Source organism: Neolamprologus brichardi, chromosome 13 (assembly GCF_056152115.1).
Source record: "Neolamprologus brichardi isolate AB-2024 chromosome 13, ASM5615211v1, whole genome shotgun sequence".
NCBI classification, from domain to species: domain Eukaryota; kingdom Metazoa; phylum Chordata; class Actinopteri; order Cichliformes; family Cichlidae; genus Neolamprologus; species Neolamprologus brichardi.
The window spans coordinates 335608-358622 of record NC_142116.1 but is presented as its reverse complement, the minus strand read 5'-3'; the positions used below and the strand labels follow the sequence as shown (position 1 = coordinate 358622).

Here is a 23015-nt window from a genome sequence, read left to right as displayed (position 1 = left end):
TTGAGAGGGTCCAAGGAGCCGCAGGCCTCAGTTTGTCCAAATTGGCCAATCAAACTATTGAACATCTCTAAGACTTTCTCTGGTCCTTAAATAACATCCTCGGCCAGTCAACATCTTTAACAACATTGAAAGTGTTTAAAAATCCTTCTACAGTCATTTTCTGTCCCAGTTTAATGACTTTTCATGCTTATTGAATGTTGAGATGACTGAAAGCTGCAGGGACCGAGCCTGCTTTTCAACATCTGCTGCATCAGTGAAAATTAAACCAGTGCATGTAGCCACCTTAGTACCATTAGATTTACGAGAAACTCTTCATTTGTTTTTTTATTTCAGTTTGGATTTTCTGATTTATTCAAAAATGTTTCAGATAAAAGGAAGTTGGAGATTGGTTTGATTTGTTTATTTTATGAGGCCATGACGGAAACCACGCAGGGTAAAACAGCTTGGAGCACAAAGTCTGCATGAAGAAATCATCGCAGAAGGTGCGCTGGAATCTGATAAATAAGAATACTTTGGAGGGGATCTTATTCTAATCAATTATAAATTGATACATACATAAAGGACAAACGGACTTGAATGAATACCCTGAGTGTATTCATGTGTTCACGGATGGTGCTAAAAGTCCAGATACTGGAAGTACAGGGTTTGGAAAAGCAGTCAAAGAATATTGAAATAAACAGACGCACTTCGGATGGACTGCCAGTGTACACGGTTGAAATGGTAGCAATTTTGGTAGCGTTGAAATGGGTAGAGTGTTCAAAAATCAGGCAGGTGGTAGTGTGTTCTGACTCAGCAGCTGTTCTTTCAAGTCTACGATCATTTTGTTCGAAGACAAGGCAGGGCATGCTGTATGCTATTCTGGAGACTATAAGCAGAATAAGGTGTTGTGGTGGCAATATTCACTTTCTTTGGGTGCCAGCTCATGTAGGCATCAGTGGAAATGAAAAGGTGGATAGGTTGGCAAAAGGAGCGTTGACTAAAAATAGGACTGAGATGGAAATTAAAAGCAGCGGATCCGAAGCAAAAGGTATTGTTTGGAGGCAGGTTGTTCAGGAGTGGCAGAAGCGGTGGGATTCAGGGAGTAAGGGCAGGCAATTGTATCATCTTAAGAAGGAGGTGGCAGGGTGTAGGTTGTATAGGGGTAATAGGAGAGATGAGGTGGTCATTTCCAGGCTTAGACTGGGACATTGTGCATTAAATAAAACACTACAGATGAAAGGAGAACATGACGGGGCTTTGTGGAGTGCGCCAGGAGGAGGAGGAGACAGTAGAGCATGTAATACTGCGGTGCAAGGGCTATGATGTGGAGAGGACAGTTCTGCAGAATAGATTGAAGGAGCGGGGAATTGGGGGATTTAATCTGAAGAGTGTGTTGGAGGGTAGTAGGGCACAGGTGAGGGAACTGGTGGGGTTTCTGAAGGATATCGGTGTTTATGAACGAGTGTAGTTTTTTTTTTTTTTTTGATACAAATTATAAACTCGTTGTCTGACCCATACTCCGGAACAGTAGGAGGCGGTAAGGCTCCTTTACGTTAGTTGCCAACCGCCGTTAAACACAAAGAAGAAGAAGAAGAAGGACAAACGGGGATTTTTCCACAACAGCAGAAGCAGTAGTTGAAGTTTCGTCCTCCTGGCAGTAGGGGGCGGTAAAAAGTCCCGCGGTCAGTTGGAGCGCAGAGCACCGGAGGGAGCCCGAAGTTCGGCTGTAATTGTTTCACTTTCCGCTGAAAATATCCGAAGAAAGTTCTTCGGACGGCCGCGTCAGATGATCCGCTTTTACCCTGAAAAGGAGCGCTAACAGCGGGACCCTCCGGTGAGCTTGGCGGTGTTGGTTGATTAGCTGGCTAACCCCGCTACTAACTTAGCTTAGCTTAGCCTAGCCTCCTCGCCGTCTCGGGGCTCCGGCGCTGCCGCAGACCCTTGCCCACCTCCCGCTACACCCTTCAGTGAACACGGACATCCGCCTGACATGGGTCCACCTGGCTGGGGACCTCCACCTCCTGGGGGCTGGGGCCCTCCACCGCCTGGTGGATGGCCTCCGCCGCCCGATGACTGGGACCTGATAGGGCCTCCGCCGCCCGGAGGATGGGGTCCGAGAGGACCTCCGCCGCCTGGAGGATGGGGGCCGAGAGGGCCGCCTCCTCATGGTGCATGGGACCCCAGAGGACCGCTGCCCCCGGACTGGGATCCAAGGGGACCGCTGCCCCCGGACTGGGATCCAAGGGGACCGCCACATCCGGACTGGGGTCCAAGAGGACCGCCACTCCCAGACTGGCACGGCCGAGGACCCCCACCCCCTGACTGGGATCCACGGGGACCTCCTCCCCCTGGCTGGGGACCGGAGGACTGGGACTGGGACCGTCGTGCTGATTACTGGCGACCCCCACACCCAGAGGCTGACTGGAGGGGACACGACCGGCCTCTCCCTCCGCCAGGATGGGGTCATCCTGGCTGGGATCCGGAGGGCCCTCCTGAACCATGGGGCCCCGAGCCCGTCCCTCCTGCACCCATACCCTCTGTCGCCCCCCCTGTGGTTCCCCCTGTGGTCCCAGCTGTGCCTACGGTTGGGATGCCTCCCCCGGACCCCGCAGCCTTTGTACCCGCAAGCTGCATGCCTCCCTTTGGATACCCACCAGCCTACCCTCCGCCCGGCTGGACAGGAGAGGTGAGAGCTCAGCAGAGTCCACACGAACACTGCCTCAGTCACAGATATCGATCACTGATTATTGATTATTGTGTGTTGCTGTGATAAAAGCGCAGTTTATGTCAGAATAAGTGAATGTTTGTTTGTCTGGTTTCAGCCTGTGGTGGAAGAGCCCATGCCCAACCCTCCGCCTGACCAGCCCGAGTGGGTGAGTCCTGATCCCCGAGGATCCCCGTGCTCTAACCTGCAGCTGTGTGACAGATGTTGGTGATACAGTGATGGCTGTTGAACCTTCGCCAGATGTTCCTGGCTCGTTGTCTCAGAGCGTGTCACAAACTGCAGAAAATATTCAGATGTCACTAAAATGTAAAAGGATGTGACTGAGGCGCTCAGTAAAGACTCCTGCTGGTTTCTTTTTTCTCTTTGTTAGATCAAAGCTCTGATTTCAGCTCCGGCTACGGAGTCAACATCATCTGAGGCTAAAAAGCCCGCTGAGGACCCGGCTGTGGTCAAAAAAATGCCTGCTGCTGAGCCCGCCCCCACCGCCGCTGCTGCTCCCACCGCCCCCACCACTCCTGCCCCGAAACCTAAACCTGAGGTCAGCACAATCAGTAAAGCTCTGGGGCTGCTGGGAAAACGCACATTTGAAAAGTAAGTACAGTTGGCAAAAATCACTCCCACCAGACTCCATTCACATAAACTCTAATTTTACCTCAGAGCATTGGAGCTGCTGCTGAACAGCTGCCTGTGAGCTGGCGGCTGTGTTTGTGTGACTCACACAGGTACTGCACTCCCCTTTAAAGGGACAGTTCACCTAAAATCAAAAGCAGACTGCGGCCAGCTCGGTGGTGGAGACGTCCGTCTCTCTCAGTATAGTGGGACTAACCCTGCTCACGTGGCAGTGCTCAGACTACCAACAAATGCATCAAATTATTCTATTTATTTAATAAATGATGTATTTCTGCTGACACCTGTGGGGCATCTGTAGAACCAGCAGGCAGCAGTTATGTGTGAGACGCATCAGCTGAGTCGAAGCTTTCATTCCAGTTTAGAAATGAAAGTTCCCACCTGGAACGCCGGCTCCTGGGAGCAGTGAGCGGCGTGTTTGTGGAGTTCACAGATTCAGTCACGTTAGTGTGGAGGTCGGCTCGTTTCAGCAGCTTTGATCTCTGTACCCTCCCTTTAACACCTGTGCTGTAAATGTGACATCACTTCCTGTAGCTGCTGTTTAAACTGCTCTCTGTCTGCAGGCCTCCTCCGGGCAGGTCCACGGGGATCATCTCCTTCATCGGGGTGAGAATTCCGTCTGACCCTCACCTGTTTACCCGCTCACCTGTTTACCCGCTCACCTGTTTATCTCCTCACCTGTTCACCCGCTCACTTGTTTACCTCCTCACCTGTTTGTCCGCTCACCTGTTTACCTCCTCACCTGTTTACACGCTCACCTGTTTACCTCCTCACCTGTTTTCCCGCTCACCTGTTTACCCGCTCACCTGTTTACCCGCTCACCTGTTTACACGCTCACCTGTTTACACGCTCACCTGTTTACCTCCTCACCTGTTTACCTGCTCACCTGTTTACCTCCTCACCTGTTTACACGCTCACCTGTTTACCTCCTCACCTGTTTACACGCTCACCTGTTTACCTGCTCACCTGTTTACCTCCTCACCTGTTTACCCGCTCACCTGTTTACCCGCTCACCTGTTTACCCGCTCACCTGTTCACCCGCTCACCTGTTCACCCGCTCACCTGTTCACCCGCTCACCTGTTCACGCGCTCACCTGTTTACCTCCTCACCTGTTTACCCGCTCACCTGTTTACCTCCTCACCTGTTCACGCGCTCACCTGTTTACCTGTTCACGCGCTCACCTGTTTACCCGCTCACCTGTTCACGCGCTCACCTGTTTACACCCTCACCTGTTTACACGCTCACCTGTTTACACCCTCACCTGTTTACACGCTCACCTGTTACCTCCTCACCTGTTTACCTCCTCACCTGTTTACCCCCTCACCAGTTTACCTCCTCACCTGTTTACCTCCTCACCTGTTTACCTCCTCACCTGTTTACCTCCTCACCTGTTTACCTCCTCACCTGTTTACCCGCTCACCTGTTTGAATCTTTGTTGTTTTCTGTGTTTGACCGGCAGCCAACGTTCGGTTACATCATGCGTGAAGACCTGGAGAAGTTCAACTTCAGCTTCGACGCCTTCTTTGGAAATCCTAAAGCCATGACGGCTGGGGTCAGAGTTCACTTCACTGCCTGCAAGGAGAAGGTGAGGCGCCGGCTCGCCGCCTGTTAGTCGCGCGATGCGGATGAGTTCTCTCTGTAAACCTGGTCTTCTGTCACTTCCTGTTTCTGAGCAGAACAGCTCGATAGCGACCGACGTGAAGGTGGCGCCGGGCGGGACCGAGAACCTGGACCCTGAGATCTACGAGGCCGTTGTCTGTCAGCCAATCGTGGAGCCTCAGGTGAGTTCGAGAACCAGCGCTGCTTTGTTTAGTTATTGCATTATTGAAAGCTTTTTCCTCGGGGCTGGACGCATTGTTTCTGACAGAGACCTGATCCGTCCTGGTCGCTCTCTCTGAGCTCCTCCCTCCTGACTGTCTGTTTTAGTTCAGACCCGCTGGTAAAGGTGGAGGTCTAGCCTCGGTTATTAAACATCAAGTGCGGCCTCTGCCCTCCCCTACCCCAGTTTTGAAGTTCAACTTTTGGAGCCGGCCTCCCCCCCCCACAATATGTTTGGTCTACCGACCACCGAAATACAATAAGACTTTTATTGCTGACTTTTAGGATAAGCTCTGGCTGTGCTCTTATCATTGGTGATTTGAATACTCGTATCTGCTGTAAGGACGATCCGCTCGCCAAGGATTTTCTCGCTCTTATTGACTCTTTTAGCCTGTTTCAGTGGGTAAATGAACCTACACATAATAAAGGCCTTGATTTGGGTCTTTCGTGTGGCCTGGATGTTTGTATTAAGAACATTGACATACTGGGATTTCGGACCCTTTCCCAGTTATGTTTGAAGGTGACCTATGCAAATCAAAGCTACACTATGACGGCCCCGACGCCTGGTGCGTATAATCAACCCGATACCGTGGCTAACTTCTCTGCAGCATCTGTAACTGACTGTTCTGTATCTCTTATGACTGTGATTATGCTAATTCTCTGATATCTACATGCTCTCATAACCTTGAGGCTGTTGCTGTTAAGGTGAAACGTCCCAGAACTCTCTCTCAAATTTGGATAAATGACAGCATGCCTTATGTCGTGCTTTTCGCCAAGCCGAGAGGGGATGGAAGAAAGACAGGCTCCAAGTTTCCTTTGACATACTACGTATGAGCCGCTCAGAATTTCAAAATGGCACAAAAATGGCTAAATCAGCTTTTCTATCGGACATTATTGCTACCAGTACTCACAACCCCCGAATGTTATTTAAAATCTTTAATTCAGTGGTAAATCCTTGTCCCAAAGTGCCGTGGGCGCCCCCCAACTCTCTGTTGTGTTTTTAGTTTATTCAGATTCAGGTTTTATTCAGTAAGACCAGAAAACTGTAACAAAGAGATTAAATGATTAAATGTTTTAGCTCCTTTTTAAAGCTTTTTCGTGTCTCTGTTTCTACTTCCTCTCCTCCACGTTTCCACGTGCCGTTGCCGTGCAGCCCGGCGAGCGTCAGTACCCAGGTCAGGTGTACGTGACCATCGGGCCCGTGAGGAGGAACCTGCCTTTCGACAGGAAGGACAGCACGGTGACGCTGCTGAAGAACGACCAGGTGCTCATCAACCTGCTGACCGACATCATCACAGAGAAGACCAGAGCCACCAACATCAAGCCCAAAATCCCAGCGACCTTCAGCCACACCAAGGAGATCCGAGAGAAGGTCAGGCCAATCCTCCTGGCGGTGCTCGTGCGGTGAAACCTGTCTATGCTCAAATGAGAAATGTCTGATTGCTCGTGTTCTCGCTTCTCTGTCTGATGGTTTTACTCTTTCCGCTCGTCTGCGGGCGGCAGGGCGTCATCGTCAGCCTGAAGGAGACAGAAGGCGTCATCAAGAGGCAGGACGACACGGAGCTCGCCTTTGAAACCAAAGAGAACTTCAGCGACGTCGAGTTCACGCAGGAGGACATCAACGAGGAGGTGGAGTTTACCATCATCCAGGTGAGGCCGTTAGCTGAGAGTGGCCGTCGGCGCCATTGACCGGACTGTTTCAAACATTTCTCTGCTCTTACCGTCAGCTGAGAGCGGGAAAACGAGCCGTCAGGATCCAGCGGGTGAAGGAGCCCCTCCTCTTGGCCCTTTGCACCGCCACTGCTGCCGCCGGCGGCGACGAGGAGGATAAGACAGAAAACAGCAAAGACTGCTTCACCAAGCCAATCAGAACCAGGACCAAGCAGGAGATCGGACCCAACATGGTGCTGGACACGGAGCTGTACGAGGGCATTGTCAGCCAGACGATCATCGAACCCAAGGTGACCCTGAACTCAAACGTTAACCGTTTTAAAATGAGACAAACGGGAGACCAAGGAGACGCTAACTAATGTTTTATTGTTATTGACGGAGCCCCGCAGGGGACATGGGAGAAAAAAAATTAAGACGGACTTTTGCGAGGTCTCGCAAAAGTTGAATTCCAACAATGGCGGCAGCTACTTGGTTGTAATGTTCCTCTTTCTGGGTCACAAAATACACTTTTAAGATATTTTGAGGCGTGAATGTAGTTGTGTAAACGTCAGATACCTGCTCGGTTTACAAGACATCACATATTTGCAAAAGTGCTCCGACGTTTTCGGAGATCTGACACCCACTAGCTCGAAGCTAACGGGAGGTCGAGACCTACTACAGCCGGGAGGAACACCGCTTTCCCGGCACGTCGTGCCTCGACCTCCCGGTCGGCTTCGAGCTGGCGGCCTCTGAAGAATGCGGCTAAAACTTTTGCGAGATCTCGCAAAACAAACTCGGGATCTCGCAAAAGTCGGTCTTAATTTTTTTTTTCTCCCATGTCCCCTGCGGGGCTCCGTACTAATTGACTTCAAACAGTGTTAAATGAAATTTATTAACATCTTCACTCGGCAACATCCAATCAGAGTCCCAGAATCTCACTGTGGAGCCAAACTCTTGCTCCGCCCCCTCAGACAGTCTGTTAGTACAGTGACCTCATTAAAACGGCTCCAACAGCACAAACACGCCCACAGGTCCAGTTCAGGTGAAGCATCCACCTGTCGGTCAAACAGGCCACGCCCCTAATCATGCAAAACTGTAAGACTCAATTTAAACAGGTGAGCTATAGAAGCGGTCGTTACACAGAGCAGACTTTAAGCTTATGTTTATTTAATAAGCTCCTCTCCCACGCCTCCAGTCCGGCACGCCTGGTTACCCAGGCCAGGTCCACGCCAACATCGGCACCGTCAGGACCAACGTGACCTTCGACGATCGAGACTGTGGCGTCACGCTTCTGAAGAACGACCATGTGCTGATCAACCTGCTGATCGACACGGTGACGAGGAAGAGGAGAGCGGCCAACATCAAACCCAAAGTCCCGTTCACCTTCAAATACACCAAAGAGGAGCGAGAGCTGGTAACGCAGCACGCACACTGATGACCCGCCTCCTCTGTTCTGCTTCTGGTCTCTCAAGAGCCGCTGTCTTTCAGGGCATCATCACCTCGCTGGGGCCAGAGGTCGGCGTCCTAAAGTCGGAGAAGCACGGCGAGCTTCCCTTTGACGTTTGCGAGAACTTCAGCGATACAGAGTTCAACGGTGACGACGTCCAGAAAGAGGTGGAGTTCACGACCGTCCAGGTGAGTGCGCAAACCAAACGGGAGCGAGCTGCAGAGAGGGGGCGGGTTTGATCCATCGCTTTGTCTCCACAGGTGAAATCGAACACAAGGGCCATCAGGCTGAGGAGGACGAAGAAGATCGAGGACCCGATCCTATACGAGCAGAAGAAACGGGATGAAGAGGAGAGGAAGAAAGAGGAGGAAGAAAGGAAGAAGAGGAAGGAGGAAAAGAGCAAGAAGAGAGAGGAGGAGGAGAGGGAGCTGGAGCGGAAGAAGAAGGAGGAGGTGGCTGCAGCGCTGGCAGCTGCCAAAGACAAGGTGAGGAAAGAGTCGCTCGGGTTGTTCGAGGCGCCGAGTTCAGGCTGCGACGCCACACAACAGCCAACAGAGGGCGCCCCACGCCACCAGCTCAACAATAATATCATTAGCATTGCAAAGTGGGCGGGTCCTGAGCATTCAAGCCACTAATGGTTGTTGAATGAAATCAGGGAGTCATGACTCACCAATCAGAGCTTCTTATTGTTGTGCATTAAAGTTAGAGTGCATTAAACTGTTTTTTTTGACTGTGTCCGTTTATCTTCACAAAAACATCACGAGCCACAAATATAAAACTCGCTGTCCTGCTGACATTCTGCAGTGGACGCCGCTCGGCTTCACAATGCGAGACCCCGACACGCTGGACGACATCAGCAAGGAGCGATTTGAAGGCACCATCCTCAAATCAATTCCCAGACACCCTCCCAAGACAATAAAGAAGGAGCTCGAGGAGAAAGAGGGGGCGACTGAGGAGGAGCAAGGAGCTGCCGATGCTGGACAGGTACAACCTCAAAAGCTCTGTGGAAACTGCAATTTCCCTGAAAAACGAAAAGAAAACACTCAGTTTGTTGTTTTCTTTCAGGTGCAAATAAAAGTGGAGAAAATGGAGGAGGGAGAGAAGGGAGAGGTGCAGGGAGGACAGGAGGTAACGCTGGAGCTGAAGAAGGAGAAGACATGTGAGGAGGTAACGAAGGAAAAGCCTCCTGAAGCTGAAGTCAAAACCAAACCGGACGTAGATGTGGGCCGGCTGGTGATGACCATCGACGGCCAACAGAAACAGCTGACCTTTGGCCCCAAAGACCTCCTGACCACTGCCACCATGCTCGATGGTGACAAGGTGAGGATGCTGGACTTTCTTCTTCTATGTTTCAGACCAGTCAAATAAGGTCTCAGTGTTCAGCATCTGCAGAACGTTTGCTTCTTTTGAACCTGAACTGTGTCTCGCCTGCACAGGTGCGCTTTAACATCGCAACCCATCGGGAGACCAAAGAGGAGCGGGCGACTTGCGTGGAAATTCTCCACGACTCCTTCGAAGAATCTACTGAACAGCGTCAGCACGTAAGACTTGACGTCCGTTACTCCCAGCCTCAGAGTCAAAAACAGAACGAGGCCTCAGTTTGGTTCTCAGGGTCTGAGTCCAGGTCTGCTTTTCCAACCAGGGCATCGTGATCGAGTTCTTGGAGGACTCCGGGCTCATCAAGTGCACTCAGAACCCCCAGCTCTACTTCCACATGTCCGAGGTGATCGAGAAGAAGAAGCTGGAGTTGAACGAGAAGGTTGAGTTTAGCATCGTCCTGGTGAGTCCCCTTGCTGGGTTCTCGGGGTGGAGGGAAAGGTTACCGGATGTCAGGTAAACTCTAGAGGAGGGTCCAAACATTTCTAAATGAACTACCACAAGGTGATCTGTGGAGGTCACACGAGAAGCACACGAACTGCTCTTACTGAAAAATAGTTGGCTGCCTTTCCGGTGAATCCCTCATCTCACGGACAGACTCCGCCTCCAGCTGGTCCAGGCTCTTCCTGGAAAGCCTCCGTGGTGTGCCGAGTAGAACGAGGACTACTAGCTGCAGAGGAGGCGGAGTTTATCCAACCAGTGGATCAGGGATCCACTTGAGAGGCAGCTAAATGATGTTCCGGAACAACTCGTCAAACTGCTGGCAGAGAAACAAGACAGGAAGTGCTGAGGCTTTCTGGTTGGTAGCAACCGAACTTTTAAAATGAAATGAGGGGAACGTCTTCAAGAACATCTTGTTTTCATCTGTTTAGTCCAGTCTCTGTTTTTTCTCTTGATGTTGGTGTTAGATTTAACGCTTCAAGCTTAAACGTGAGGAAATCACACGTTTGGACGCGCCTGGTGACATTTCCGATTAAAATGATGTCTGTCATTTCTTTCAAGCATGAAACAGCAGACGGGGGAGTCCAGGCCATCAGGATAAAACGTTACACAGAGAGCGTTTTCCTCCCAGTGAGGAAACTTGGTGGTGTCGGTGCAAACAAAGGAAAGGTGAGGATGACCTGATTCATGTTTACATTAGTCCAGTGTGGAGGTGCATGGTGAGCAAACTCTCACTAGTTCTGTTGGTAATTTATGCCATCGTTTTTATGGAGTCTTCCAAACTTTCCTTCAAACTGTAAGAAATCTTTTGCGAAGAATGCAAAATCATCATCATTCTAATGAATTTGTCATAACTCTTTTTTTGGCAGATGACCATCAAGCTGACAAAAGCTACCGGAGAGTAAGTTATACATTCAAAATGTTACCACTCTTCATGTAAATACATTTGGCTCTGAATAAATGCCATATTTCTTTTTGTATCTCGGAAAAGTTGTAAAACTTATTAAGAACAACCTCCCCGTAACTTCCTCAGGAAGGAAAAACCAGAGGCAGAGAAGCTGAAGGCAGTGGTGAAAAATCTCAGAGCACAGGACAGTAAGACTAACAAGAAGGATTACAGCGCCACGAGGCGTAGATACAGCAGGAGTCAGAGCAGGAGTCGGAGTAGAAGTCCCCCCAGAGACCAGTTTGGACGTATCAAAAAGAGACGCAGCTCCAGCGCCGACCGTGAACACCGGAGCAGCAGGCACAGGCGAAGCCGAGAGAGATTACACAAGCGCACCCGAAGCCGCTCCAAGAGCAGGAGTCGCAGCCGGAGCAAGAGCTCCAGCAGGAGCCGAAGCAGGAGCAGGGAGAGGAGCAAAGACCGGGCCAGCAAGAGAAGGAGTAAAACAAACAGAGACCATGAAGAAAGTCACAAGAAGAGGAGGGAACTGAGCCCTCCTCCTAGGCGAGGTGGAATTGTGGATGACGAGCTGGCGAGGAAGAAGCGGGAACTGGAGGAGCTGAATGAAATGATCGCCTACAAAAAGTCGCTGGTGGACATTGACCCAAGAGGACTCGAGCCTGGACAGAGGACCTGCATTGACTACGACCACGGTAGGATCGCCGTTCCCCTCGCCGAGTACAAACCGGTCCGTTCCATCTTAAAGAAACGACCAGATGGACCAGAATATCTCCACCGTCCTCCTTACGACGATGTTTATTATGACCGCCCATATAGTGCTTACCAAGACAGGTGCTACAGTGACCCCTACGGGGACTCGTATGCCACTCGGCCACACACACATCCGTATGGTGACCGTCCATACAGTGACCGCTCTTACGAAAGTCACCTCTATAGTGAATCTCCCTATGGTGGCCCGCCATCTACCAGCCGCCGCTACACTGATCGATACGATGTTTATGATGAACCCTACGATGATCGCTACTATGACCCGGCGTATGTGGACCGACCTTACGATCCATATCCCCCAGACAAACGAAGCCACTCTCCAGAACCTCGTGGCCCCTCGCCCCCTTCTCACGGTGGCAAAGCTCACACAGCTTCGACTCACCCGCCTTTGTCCCATAGTGCTGCCACATCCTCATGCCAGACCTCATTCAGACCCCCTTCGCCCATAGACTCACCTCCTAGAAGCCCCTCTCCCAAACTAAAGGAGAAGAAGTCACGCTTGTCTCCTCCAACTGAGAAACCACCCCTGGACCGTTTTCTTGATATGCTTAACCGAAAGGTGGATGCTGAAAAGAATTTGGGACCAGTTCATGTTAATGATGACCTTCTGCCTCATGAGCGGGCTCTTCAGGATGGTAAGGGTTTCTCTCGAATTGTGGGGCTGGCTCAAGAGCCACCAAGCATTAGTCTAGCCCAAGAAGGGCAGAAGAGACCACCGAGCCCTAAACGTTCCTCTGTTGAGAAAACAAATGAGGATCCAAAGACAGAACCCTATGATAAGATCCAGAGTCTACTTCGTACTATTGGCTTGAAGCTGAGTACAGGAGAGGTCTCTAAACTAGCCAGCCAAGCCCAGGAGAAAGTCTTTAGCCCGAGATCTTCCACAGAGAGAGCGACTTCATCGGCTCCACGGGAAGAACTGCGGACAACCAGAACTGGTTCCCTGGAATCGGATCGCATCCATTCCCCCTCGCCTGTCAGATCCTCCAGTTTGGAGCCGCTCGGCAGACAGAAAACTAACGTGTCTGAATATGAAGAGTTCCTGGACCAGCAAGAGTTAGAAGCATTTAAGAAGGCACAACAGCTACAGAGTCTTACCAAAACGATGGGGAGCACAGCCACCACCACTCCTTCTCCAAAACCCCCTCCTGGGCCTCCACCTGCTCACTACCGACATCCAACACCACCATTCAACTGGCCACTTGGCGTCACCGCTGAGATTTTGCCAACGCAGACGTCCACATCCAGCATGGTCACTCAAACTTCTCCTGCAGCTGGTACACAATTCCAAACACTGGGACAACCTCCTGGACCTCCACCTGGACCCCCTCCACGGCGGCCAGGACAGCCTCCTCCGGGACCGCCTCCTGGACCTCCACCACGACGTCATCCTGGACAGCCTCCTTTCTCTCCACCCTCCAATCAATCAGTCTTGCCTTTTATTGAAGTGCCAGACACAGCACCTCCCCTTGGGACCACCAGTCCTACGCAACCTTTAACCACTACTGTGGTACTACCACCGTCATCAACACTGACATCTTCAAGTCCTGCAAGCACTGACCACTCTGCTATCTCTACAACAGTGGCGAGATGCCTGAAGGTCATTGAGACTGTGAAATCTCTAGCTGTTCAGTCACCAGCCAAACCAGTCAAATCTGTCCAGTTCAGTTTACCCACAGAGCCCCCATTAGTAGAGACAGAAGATGACATAAAGCTCAAGCAGAAGGAGAAGGTAGGGTTCAGCACTACTAGACTATCAGATATTTTACTGCACAAGACATAAAACAAATGTACTGCAGAACATCTGTTTTTTGGATTGGTTCTTTCCTTAGATCGTATGTTTCCGGATAACTTGTGCACTTGAGAGTTAGAAACCCAGGAAATGTTAAAAGAATGATAAGATCAACTGCATCATGGTGGAAGTCTTGACACAAGGTATTTATATTCATGTTGCAGCTGGATTTGTACAACCAGAGACTTTTGGAAAAGAGAGAACAGGAGTTCAAGGAGATGCTAGCCCGTAAGAAGCAAGGGGAGACCAGTAAGGATGGCTTGCTGATCTCGTCAGGTATCAGAACCTCTGTTTTTACAATAAGATATTTCATCCTAACTAGAAACCTTTTACTTGCAGGTATTTGAATGACAAATATATTTTCCACTGAATACAATGTATATTATTTTCATGGTTTCTTTTTATTTCACTTGACAGGTACTTTGAGTATTCAAAAAACAAAAAAACAAAAGCAGGTTTTAGTGAGAAGCCCAGCCACGTGGTAAAACATTCAGAAGATAACATCAAGGAAGTATTGCTTTGCTTTCTCTGAAATTGAAAACATGTAACTACCCAAGCCTAGTTAGCCAGGTACGCCCTATTGGAGAGAGACCTATCTATTGCTAAGATAGGGTCACGTCTCTCCACCTAGGTGGCCCTGCCATCTTATAGATTCCTACACAGTAGAGTCAGATATATATGTATATGTGTATATACCACCCCAGCTTTGACACCATTAACTCCTCTAAAAGGCATCATAGACATTGCAATGCTACAATTGTGTGTTCTTCTGCTCCCGTTTACTGAGTCTGGTGGTTCATCCAATGATCGAGAGAAGCCACCAGCTGCGATCTGAATTCCACAAAATAATGCGTTTGGTCTCTTCCATTGGAATATAGACTTTGTTTTGAGTGTAATTACACTGTATGACCAAACATTCAGTACCAGTCCAGAACCTGACAGTTTTTAGCATCAACCCACAGTGATAACTAGACAGGTAGGCAGAGTGATCATGTTTTGGAAAGCTAGCACCATATTCAGCTTAAATTTACTTGCACTCAGTGGTCATTCATACCTACATGTAATTCAGAAGGTATATTCTTTTGCTAAATGGTATTTGCTGACTGCTTGTATGCTGGTTCTCTGGGTCGTCCTAAATAAAGGTCTATAATAATTTTGGATGAAGGATCACATCTCCAATCCAAAGAGGGAATTCCAGGAGACAGTAAAGACAAATCCTGATTTGAGCCCCAAAGAGCCAGTAGATCCTGTGTCGGGCCTCTCAGCCTCAACACAGTACCAGATACTGAGAGGTGTACTGACATTGTGACCACTGAGTGTAAACACTGAACAGCTAGTATAATATCCCATTTCTAAGCTTTGAATGGTTTTATGTTTTTCCTGATACCTGCTTTCATTTAATAAACTCAGTACGTTGATTCAGCTCACCAGGAGGAAGACCATGATAAAGACCATCCCAAAATTCATAGATTGACTCATTCCTATCTATATTTGGTTGGTTGCTCTGTCTTATCAAAATCTTGGGTAGCTACTATTCTTATCTTTATTAAGTCTAAAATTCAAGGTTAAGTAGTCCAGGTCTCAGTCTTATCAGAACTGCCTAGATCCAAGATCTAGGGTTGTATCATAATGAGGGAGCGTCAGTTCAGGAATAAGTTCAGCGTACATGAATTAGTGTTGAACGAAAGTGATCCAGCCCCGTACTCTGAGCCCCGTCTGCCCAAATGCATGCGATGCTAAGAGGTTGTCTAGAGCTGTCATTTTGTGTGTAGTTAGCCGTTATACAGCTAACGTTAGGTATATATCAGCCATCTATGCATGTTACTGATATATACTGTCCGAGATTAAGGATGTCAAAATGGACATTTGACTGAAGTGAGAAAATGTTTTTCTGCAGATAGTGTTAGAAACTATGTCAGCTGTAGCTCATTAACGATGACAGTACCTTAAACACAGCAGAGCTCAGACTGTGTCCATTTTCGCATTGGAAGTATTTTGGAAATGCTAAGCTACAGGTTCTTATGAACTCTGCTCTCTTAAGCCAAAATGTCTCGCGGTCACGAATGCTTTGCCATCTTTTAATGAGCGTTTGTTCCATCTTGAAACAGCTTCTTTTCTGATTGTTTTAAGCGGTAATTATAATTTGGTTGATTATTGCTAACAAGTCCACTTTTCTAGGCATTTAGTCTTTAGTTTTTACATAATTGTTTGCACAAGATTTTTTTGTGTTTTATTTGAAGTTCTTGAGTCCAGTCCTAATGAAATACTCAGGGTAAGTCAAGTTTGCTCATTTCCATTTGCATCGAACTGAAAAGTGTGCAGAAGAAGATCCAGGAGACTACTCGTAATCCGGGCACCAACAAGTAAAGCCTTCCTTATTCATTTACAGTAAAAGGAACTCGGGAATAGTTATTTTTACCAGCCAGGTGTAATACTTAACTGGAAGAGCTCCTGAATCAGGAAAGCTTCCTTGAGAAGGTTGTTTAATTCCACCGCAGGTAAAAATGTTTGGTTATCTAATATTTTATAACTAATTTGGTATCTAATGAGAGATAAGAGAGGTTACTCATTAAGGATATGACTTTTGTTCCAGAGTAGACTTGTTTGGACTGCTAACTACATTATTTCACATCTGCTTGATTTCAGTCTTAGATACAAGATTTTGTGTTTTATAGGCTTCTTTGAATGTCACAAAAGAGTAGCAAGTATGATGAAGAGCATTGTGTCCAGATAAATTTGTCCTTTTTCATTTGGAAAATTTACTCCAGCTATATAATGTCTGTATTAATCTCATTAGATTACCCATCTTGTTACCATAGGCTTCATTACGCAGGTGTCATTAGCTTGAAGTGGACCTATTCTGCTAATTTCCAGCTCTGTATTTGTATCCTGTGACTAAGTCTTTATACTCGCCTGAAGAGCTCCTGCCTCTTGAAGGCCACCTTATATAAAAGCCACTTTGTCCTGATTGGCTGTCTCCTGAAAGAAGACAAAACATAAAGTGACGGTTCAGTCAGAGTTTTTGGATGACTTTTAGTTAGACTTATAACATTATGTGAAAGTTAGTCACATTTAATAAGAACATCAGTTATATATTCTGATATGGAGTAGCAGAATGGGTCCACTGCCCTCAGTACAAATATCGCTTCTGATCATAGAATACTTTTAAAACTTGTTTAAGGCAGCATAGCATTGTGTTTCAGTTTAAGAGATTTAAATCATCCTTTATATAAAATGTGCAAAGTTTTTGTTTTGGGGTTTTTTTTGGGAGGGGGGTTGTTTAACTTAATCACATGGTTGGGATTGTACCTGTTGTTCTGTGACACTGGCCTCAGCTAGAGATCACCGTTTCTTTGGTAGAGCATCAGTATCAATGTAGCACAATCTGATACTGTTATGTTTGAATGTAAAATTAGATTTCAAGAGTTGTAAAACCAATATTTTAAGCCATCCAGCTTTTGCTATATGATAGGGACGTTTTACTTTTCTTGCTTGTCTTACCGGTAATACCAATGTTAGCTCAGAAAGCTAACAGAGAACTCCTTTTGAAGCTGGGACTGACGCACTGCTGATAATCCTGCCTGATGGTCGTATAGATATCTTTATCCGCACCTTTTGGGTTCTGTATTTATTTTCTGTGCCACAAACATGGCCGTGTCACAGGAAGTGGTTGAACTTCAAACCTTTGGACTTCCATCTTCCAAACGGCAGTAGGTCGTCTGTCACAGCTCACACTTTGACGCATTTACATCCAGTGTGACTCCACACACAACAGGTCTCATCTCTGCCTTTAAACATGTGCTCAGGTAACTTCTATTCACGTTGCAGACCTGTGAGGTTTCACAGGTTGGACTTCCAGTTTAGACCAGTTTGGTTTAGATGTCAGTGAAATAATGAGGTCCAATATGGAATTGGGAAATGGAAATGGAAATAAAATCTCTCAAATAATCCAACAACAGGGCATAATGTGAACAGAGGGTTATACTAGATAGGCCTACGCCTTGCACTTTCTAAAGACCTGATCCACACTTAAATGACTCTTTCTTTGGATCCACCCCCTCACTAACTTCATCTTTGTAGTTTGAAGGTATTCTCAATGACTAAATCCCACACTCTAGTCAAGCTGTTAAATATTCACCAGTAGTTTCAGTAGTAATGATCAGATGTAAATGCGTGCCCCGATGATACAAAAGAATGGGCCACTTTAAGGCCATTTTGAAGCCTTGGACACTGCCTGCAGATTCAGCCATTAGTGTTCCATGTGGAGAGCAGAAGAACTTCATACTGGCTGAAATGTGATCTCCAATAGAGATTTCAGCTTTGTTTAAACGTGTCACCATTGTTGGTTGGATTGTAAATGATTAAAAGTTTATGGAAAGAGAATTTTTCTCCCAGATATTGTTTCGGTTACCTGGCTATGACTGGACTGTGCTATAAGCCCTGAAACACTGGCCGTCACCCCCAGTGACAGTCAAGCGAGTGTAGTTGGGGTTCCACATTCCCATTCGTCCGCCCTCGTTGGGCTTTTTTGAGCTTAAGCTCCATTTCCTTTCCCCACATGAAATATTGGTCTCTGAAGCAACCTCGGAGTAAAACGGCCTTAGAATGAAGCTGATAATGAGGTTAAGCAGTATAATTAGTGTTCTTTGTGCATCAGTATTATCTGTAAAAATGAAATGTTTAAGAAATGGGATGTTATTTGGGACTGAGTTATTAGCTAGGGATATAAAAGCTGCTACAGCAACGGTCGCAAACAGCTTGGCATACATTCGATTTTAGGTTTAAAATAAAAACACCGCAGATTTATTTAATATCTTGATGGCGAAGGTAGGTAATCATTTTGGTCTCTTGATTAATCAGGCTGATAGTTTTGATTGCTGTAATATAGTCAAAAGTACATTTTTAAAATATAAACCTATCAAAGTCATGAGTCTGAACATGTAGATACTAATTTATCACAAACCTGTAAACGGTAGGTTTTCTTTTGGCTTAACACTTAACTTTCCTGAAATGGTAATTATCACTTCAGTAATTTATATAGTCACTGATGTATTGAGCTAGAAAGCTTCAGCAAATACGACAAAGAAAAGGTTTAATTATGCACCAAGTAAGCACAATGAAGCAAAATGGAACCTCATCTGCAAATGAAGTTGAGAGGGTGAATATTGCACAGATAATCCTATGTGATGTCACCTGTATTAAGGTTGCTTGTTTCACAAAGGTCGATGGACCTTTAATTCAGCTGTCAGCCGTCACAAATGTCCAAGCACTGCAAATCTCTTCTGGATATTTTAAAATTATAATTTTGCGCTAATTAAAGTTGACCTGATGCTTTGGTCTAAAAGAACTTTGTGAAACCAGCTTGAAGACGGAGTAGTCTTAGCTTTGGGATTGATGCTAAATGTGATGTGGGTTCAGCTTGTGAAGATGTTCCATAAGGCTCTGGCACTTACAAGTATATCCTGTTGAAATTTCCAGGTAAACAAGTCAGCAGTGAGCCCAGGAATGTTTGGATCGTCGGTCATTCGCTGGTTTATTGGGCCGAGTCGCGTGCCAAGTCTCCGGAGGTAGGTATGCAGCTGGGCATGGACCCCGGCAAGGTGACCGTCTGGTGGAAGGGCACCCAGGGCATGACATGGTCTCAGCTGCTGCCGCAGCTCCACCAGCTGAAGGTCACCTGGCCCAACCCAGATGTCCTTATCCTGCACCTGGGGGGGAATGACCTGAGCACCGACAGCCCCACAGACCTGCTAGCCTCCGTCAAGAAGGACTTGACGTCTATGAGGAGCATCTTCCCACAGTGCGTCCTTGTGTGGTCCAATATCCTCCCTCGAAGGGTGTGGCGCCACTCAGTGGACAGCCACGAGGTCGATTTGGTCCGCACTACGGTAAATCGCCGGATCCAAAATATCATCTCAGAGTTGGGCGGCACCTCTCTGACCCACGATAACATCCGCTGTGGCGCAAACACAGGTCTTTACCGGGTCGATGGTGTCCACCTTTCCCAAAAGGGCATCGATGTTTTCAATTTGAACCTGCAGGACCTCCTGGAGAAGTGGGAGATGGAGGTGAACGCAGCCTCTGAGAAGAGCTGAGAGGTTTCACATTCACTTCTTTCTTTTTTTTAGGTTTATTTCTGAGGATAGCTAGGCAGTTTTTCACTGACTCTGTAGCTGCACAGGCCACCTCCTGACTAATGAAACTGTTTTAGCTTACTGTGTAGCATATCTCACATCTTATGGTAATAATAAATTCACTGTATTCTTGAATGTCAGCTCATTTTCAGCCATTACGACTTAATGTTATGCAGCAGGTATGCAGAGACATTTTTCTCATGCATGGAGCTGTTAAACCTACATTTGATTTAAGCAAAAAGCATGTTCATGATTTAAACTGCTTTGTGTTTTTGTTCTGAAAATTAAATAAACACTGATTCAGTCTGGTCTTTGTGATACATGTCTCGTCTAAAACGATGATCTGTGAATATGTGGGAGCTGTCAGAAGCTTCGGTGACATCTTCATCCGCAATATTATCAGAGCGGAGGATGGAGAAGAACCATTTTGTCATTAATAATTATTACTCATTGTACCCAATGTAGATGAAGGCCGGCATTCACATCTGGTCTTTGATAACTGAGACAGAAATGAAAGGATGCTGATTGTTTCAGTCAGAAAAGCATTAAACCTGAATCAGAGTATCTGTCATATAAGTTACTGCTTTGTTCCAAGTGTAAAACAGCTTTTTTTCACCTGTTCTTGTTTTGTTTTCTCTTCAATGTCTTTGTTTAAAGGTCAAAGCTGCTCTGAATCAGGTGACTGTGGGCGGGACTTCCTGTGTGAACGGTTGTGGTTTCAGACAGTGAATTAAACAGAAATTAGTAGTTTTGTTTTGCTTTTTAAAAAAAGGTCCTTTCATCTGGGACGACCTTAAAACAATCAAATCTGTTTAAAAAGTTTTTTTCATGTCATTGTGAGAATTTCAAGCTCAAAGGTCATAGGTCAGAGCAGTGTGACCCTCTGAAGGTGCTGCTGGGCTCCTGATGCATGTTTATTGATAGGTGACCGTAAGTAATGATAATTTATTGGTTAGTGCTCGTGGAGCAAGCTGTGCAACATTTAGGAGCAGGGATGTCCTGTGGAGGTCGAATTCTACATAACACACCTGTGAAAACAGTAAGGTAGGTTAATGTGTGTGTTTTTCCTGTGCAGCCACAGAAGCTCTGAAAAGTGATCGCTTTCATTTAATGAACACGTCTATCCTTTCATTTCAGCTTCCTGTTCATTCTGATCTATTCATATGTTGAGTTGGAAAGTGAGAGTTTGGTCTTTAAATGTTCCATTTAAGCAGTTTGTAACTGAAGATGGTCTCTTATCACCTGCTCAGGAAAGAGAACAAAGCCAAAAACATATTTATGCACATTGAGAGGTCACTGATACCCAAATAGTCCTTGTTAGAAAAATGAAGCTCAGAATGATTTGATGTTCTTAGGGTTGTGTGTGTTGTGGGTTTGCAGCTTTCTGATGTCTCTGTGTTTGTAAGTTAATGACTGAGTTAAAAGAATGATACTTTGAGGTCAGGAAACTGGAGAGACGAAGCTCTTCATCCCTGAAACTAGAAAGACTCGACTGAGCGCAGTAGATCCAAACTCTCCTTTTCTTAACATCTGAGACGACGGTCGTTAAACTCGTCCCCGCTGTGCGCAGAGTGAATGTGAAGGGACGGCTCGATGACTCCGGTCAGAGTTTAGAGCTCTGATGTTTGAGTCGTAACGTTTCAGACGTGACAGACATGCAGTTTGTTCTGCATTCAAGCTTTCATCTCGTGTGGTACCTGTCTGAGCCGACCAGGTGAGTTTCTGGTTTCTTTGCAGGTTTCGCCCAATAAAGACACTCGAGGTGAGTCGAGGACTCAGCAGGTGAACCGTTCTGAGCAGAAACTTTGGACGCTTGCGCTCATCCTCTCCTGTTTCTCCTGGTGGGATTCCTGCCTTCACCTGGATAGAAATGGAGAGGAGGGCACACTCAGAATATCGCAGAAATCTTCAGGTCTAAGGATCTTCCACCTCCTGTAGACGTTCATATATATACTCGAGTTCAACCGAAATGAGTTTTAGAAGAAAATAGATCTTCACTCTGTGACCCTCACAAAGGTGCCTGGAGCTCAGGTAAAATCAGAACCTGTTTGAAGGCCACGCGTTCCCACACAGATGCCTACCTGTGATGGATCAGGTGAGCGAAAACTACCTGCTGAGTCAGTATGCATCAGAGCATCCAATAGAAACAGCTGATCAGATGAGCCTTCGTGAAATTCAACCTAAGTTTGAATATTTCATCAAACAGAAGCTGAAGCAGACAGATGTCTGCAGCCTGAGAAGATGAGCTGAAAGTTTGCTGCTTCCATTGTTTCCCCTGAAAACCTTTCAAAATCCCACCACTGCTAATTTTCCAGCTAATTTCCTGCAAATGTGCTTAGTAATTTCCAACAAGTCAGATGTAAATCTCAGGACGTCTCTCGCAGACCTACAGGGAAAAGTGTTGCTGTTATATTTTCAGGTTTCAAACTAGTAAATAAACTGGCTCTGTGATGAAAAACCAGCCGCCAGACAGACGCTTCGTCCCCCAGGCTTTCATTCTGATGAACACGGTGGAACAACCCACTGTTAGATCACTTGGGTCATATGCCAGTGCCCTGCTCTGTCTGATGTTTTAACATGCAGGGAATGTGCACATCACCTGTTCCAGCTGTTACCCTCAGGCAGCCGGTGCAGGACAATTCAAGCCAAAACTGGCTGTTGCATTAATAAATATACTCGAGGATAAACCACTGTGAAAATGCAAACTCTTAACTCTGCAATATTTTTCTAAGGACTAAATCACTGTGCAATAACCATATTTTCCCTTGTCCATTCTCATATACAGTCTTCTATATAATATATTTATCATTTATTTATTATACTTTTTTTCTCTTGTCACTTGCACTGAATTTGTTTGGATACAGTTTCTGTTGTTCTTAAAGCACAATGACAATAAAGATTCTGACTCTTTAAAAAAAAGTGTGATGATGTTACTTTTGTGAACAATGCATTTCATAAACATCACACAGTCTGTGCAAGTGCAAACCGAAGAGCTGCCATAAGTTTGTTGTCACAGATACATCTGTAGGCGTGTCAGTTTGGGGAGGAGGGTATTTAACTCTTTCATGCATGAATTATGACAACCTCAATCAGGATTGTTTTCTTAAGTATTTTTATTCATCTTTAGGCATGAAAAAAGTATTTTTGAACTTCATTTTTTAAACATGCTTTTCAAAGAGTTTTGTTTTTTGTTACATGTCCACTTACAAATGTCCACTGGCTGACCAGTGGGTGGCGGGGTATGGAGTGACACGTCAATGTCCAATGTAGTGGTTTATGTGCAAGTATACTATCAACACGGACACAAGTGTTTGATCTATCAGTTTGCATACCAATTGGCTTCTGTGAA

The 23015-nt window shown here is 46.6% G+C and overlaps 1 protein-coding gene across 1 annotated transcript; it reads left to right on the top strand.

Annotated features, from left to right (window-relative positions):
• The first annotated feature begins 1635 nt into the window (after positions 1 to 1635).
• si:dkeyp-121d4.3 (uncharacterized) lies at positions 1636 to 22547 on the top strand. The gene is made up of 21 exons (XM_006806855.2): positions 1636 to 2665; positions 2802 to 2852; positions 3075 to 3295; positions 3895 to 3937; positions 4792 to 4917; positions 5009 to 5113; positions 6304 to 6522; positions 6654 to 6800; positions 6878 to 7111; positions 7996 to 8214; positions 8289 to 8435; positions 8508 to 8732; positions 9052 to 9231; positions 9313 to 9567; positions 9684 to 9788; positions 9890 to 10027; positions 10627 to 10734; positions 10935 to 10966; positions 11099 to 13472; positions 13697 to 13808; positions 19011 to 22547. The coding sequence occupies exons 1-21, from the start codon at positions 1970 to 1972 to the stop codon at positions 19625 to 19627; spliced, it is 6354 nt and encodes a 2117-aa protein (XP_006806918.2). The 5' UTR covers positions 1636 to 1969; the 3' UTR covers positions 19628 to 22547.
• The last annotated feature ends 468 nt before the right edge of the window (positions 22548 to 23015 follow it).

Bases quoted from the DNA above. Each gene is read 5' to 3' on its own strand.
- si:dkeyp-121d4.3 (XM_006806855.2), top strand. From the start codon at position 1,970: ATGGGTCCACCTGGCTGGGGACCTCCACCTCCTGGGGGCTGGGGCCCT. The intron at 6,523-6,653 runs GTCAGGCCAATC...TGCGGGCGGCAG, and splicing joins CCAAGGAGATCCGAGAGAAG to GGCGTCATCGTCAGCCTGAA. The intron at 10,028-10,626 runs GTGAGTCCCCTT...ATTTCTTTCAAG, and splicing joins TTGAGTTTAGCATCGTCCTG to CATGAAACAGCAGACGGGGG.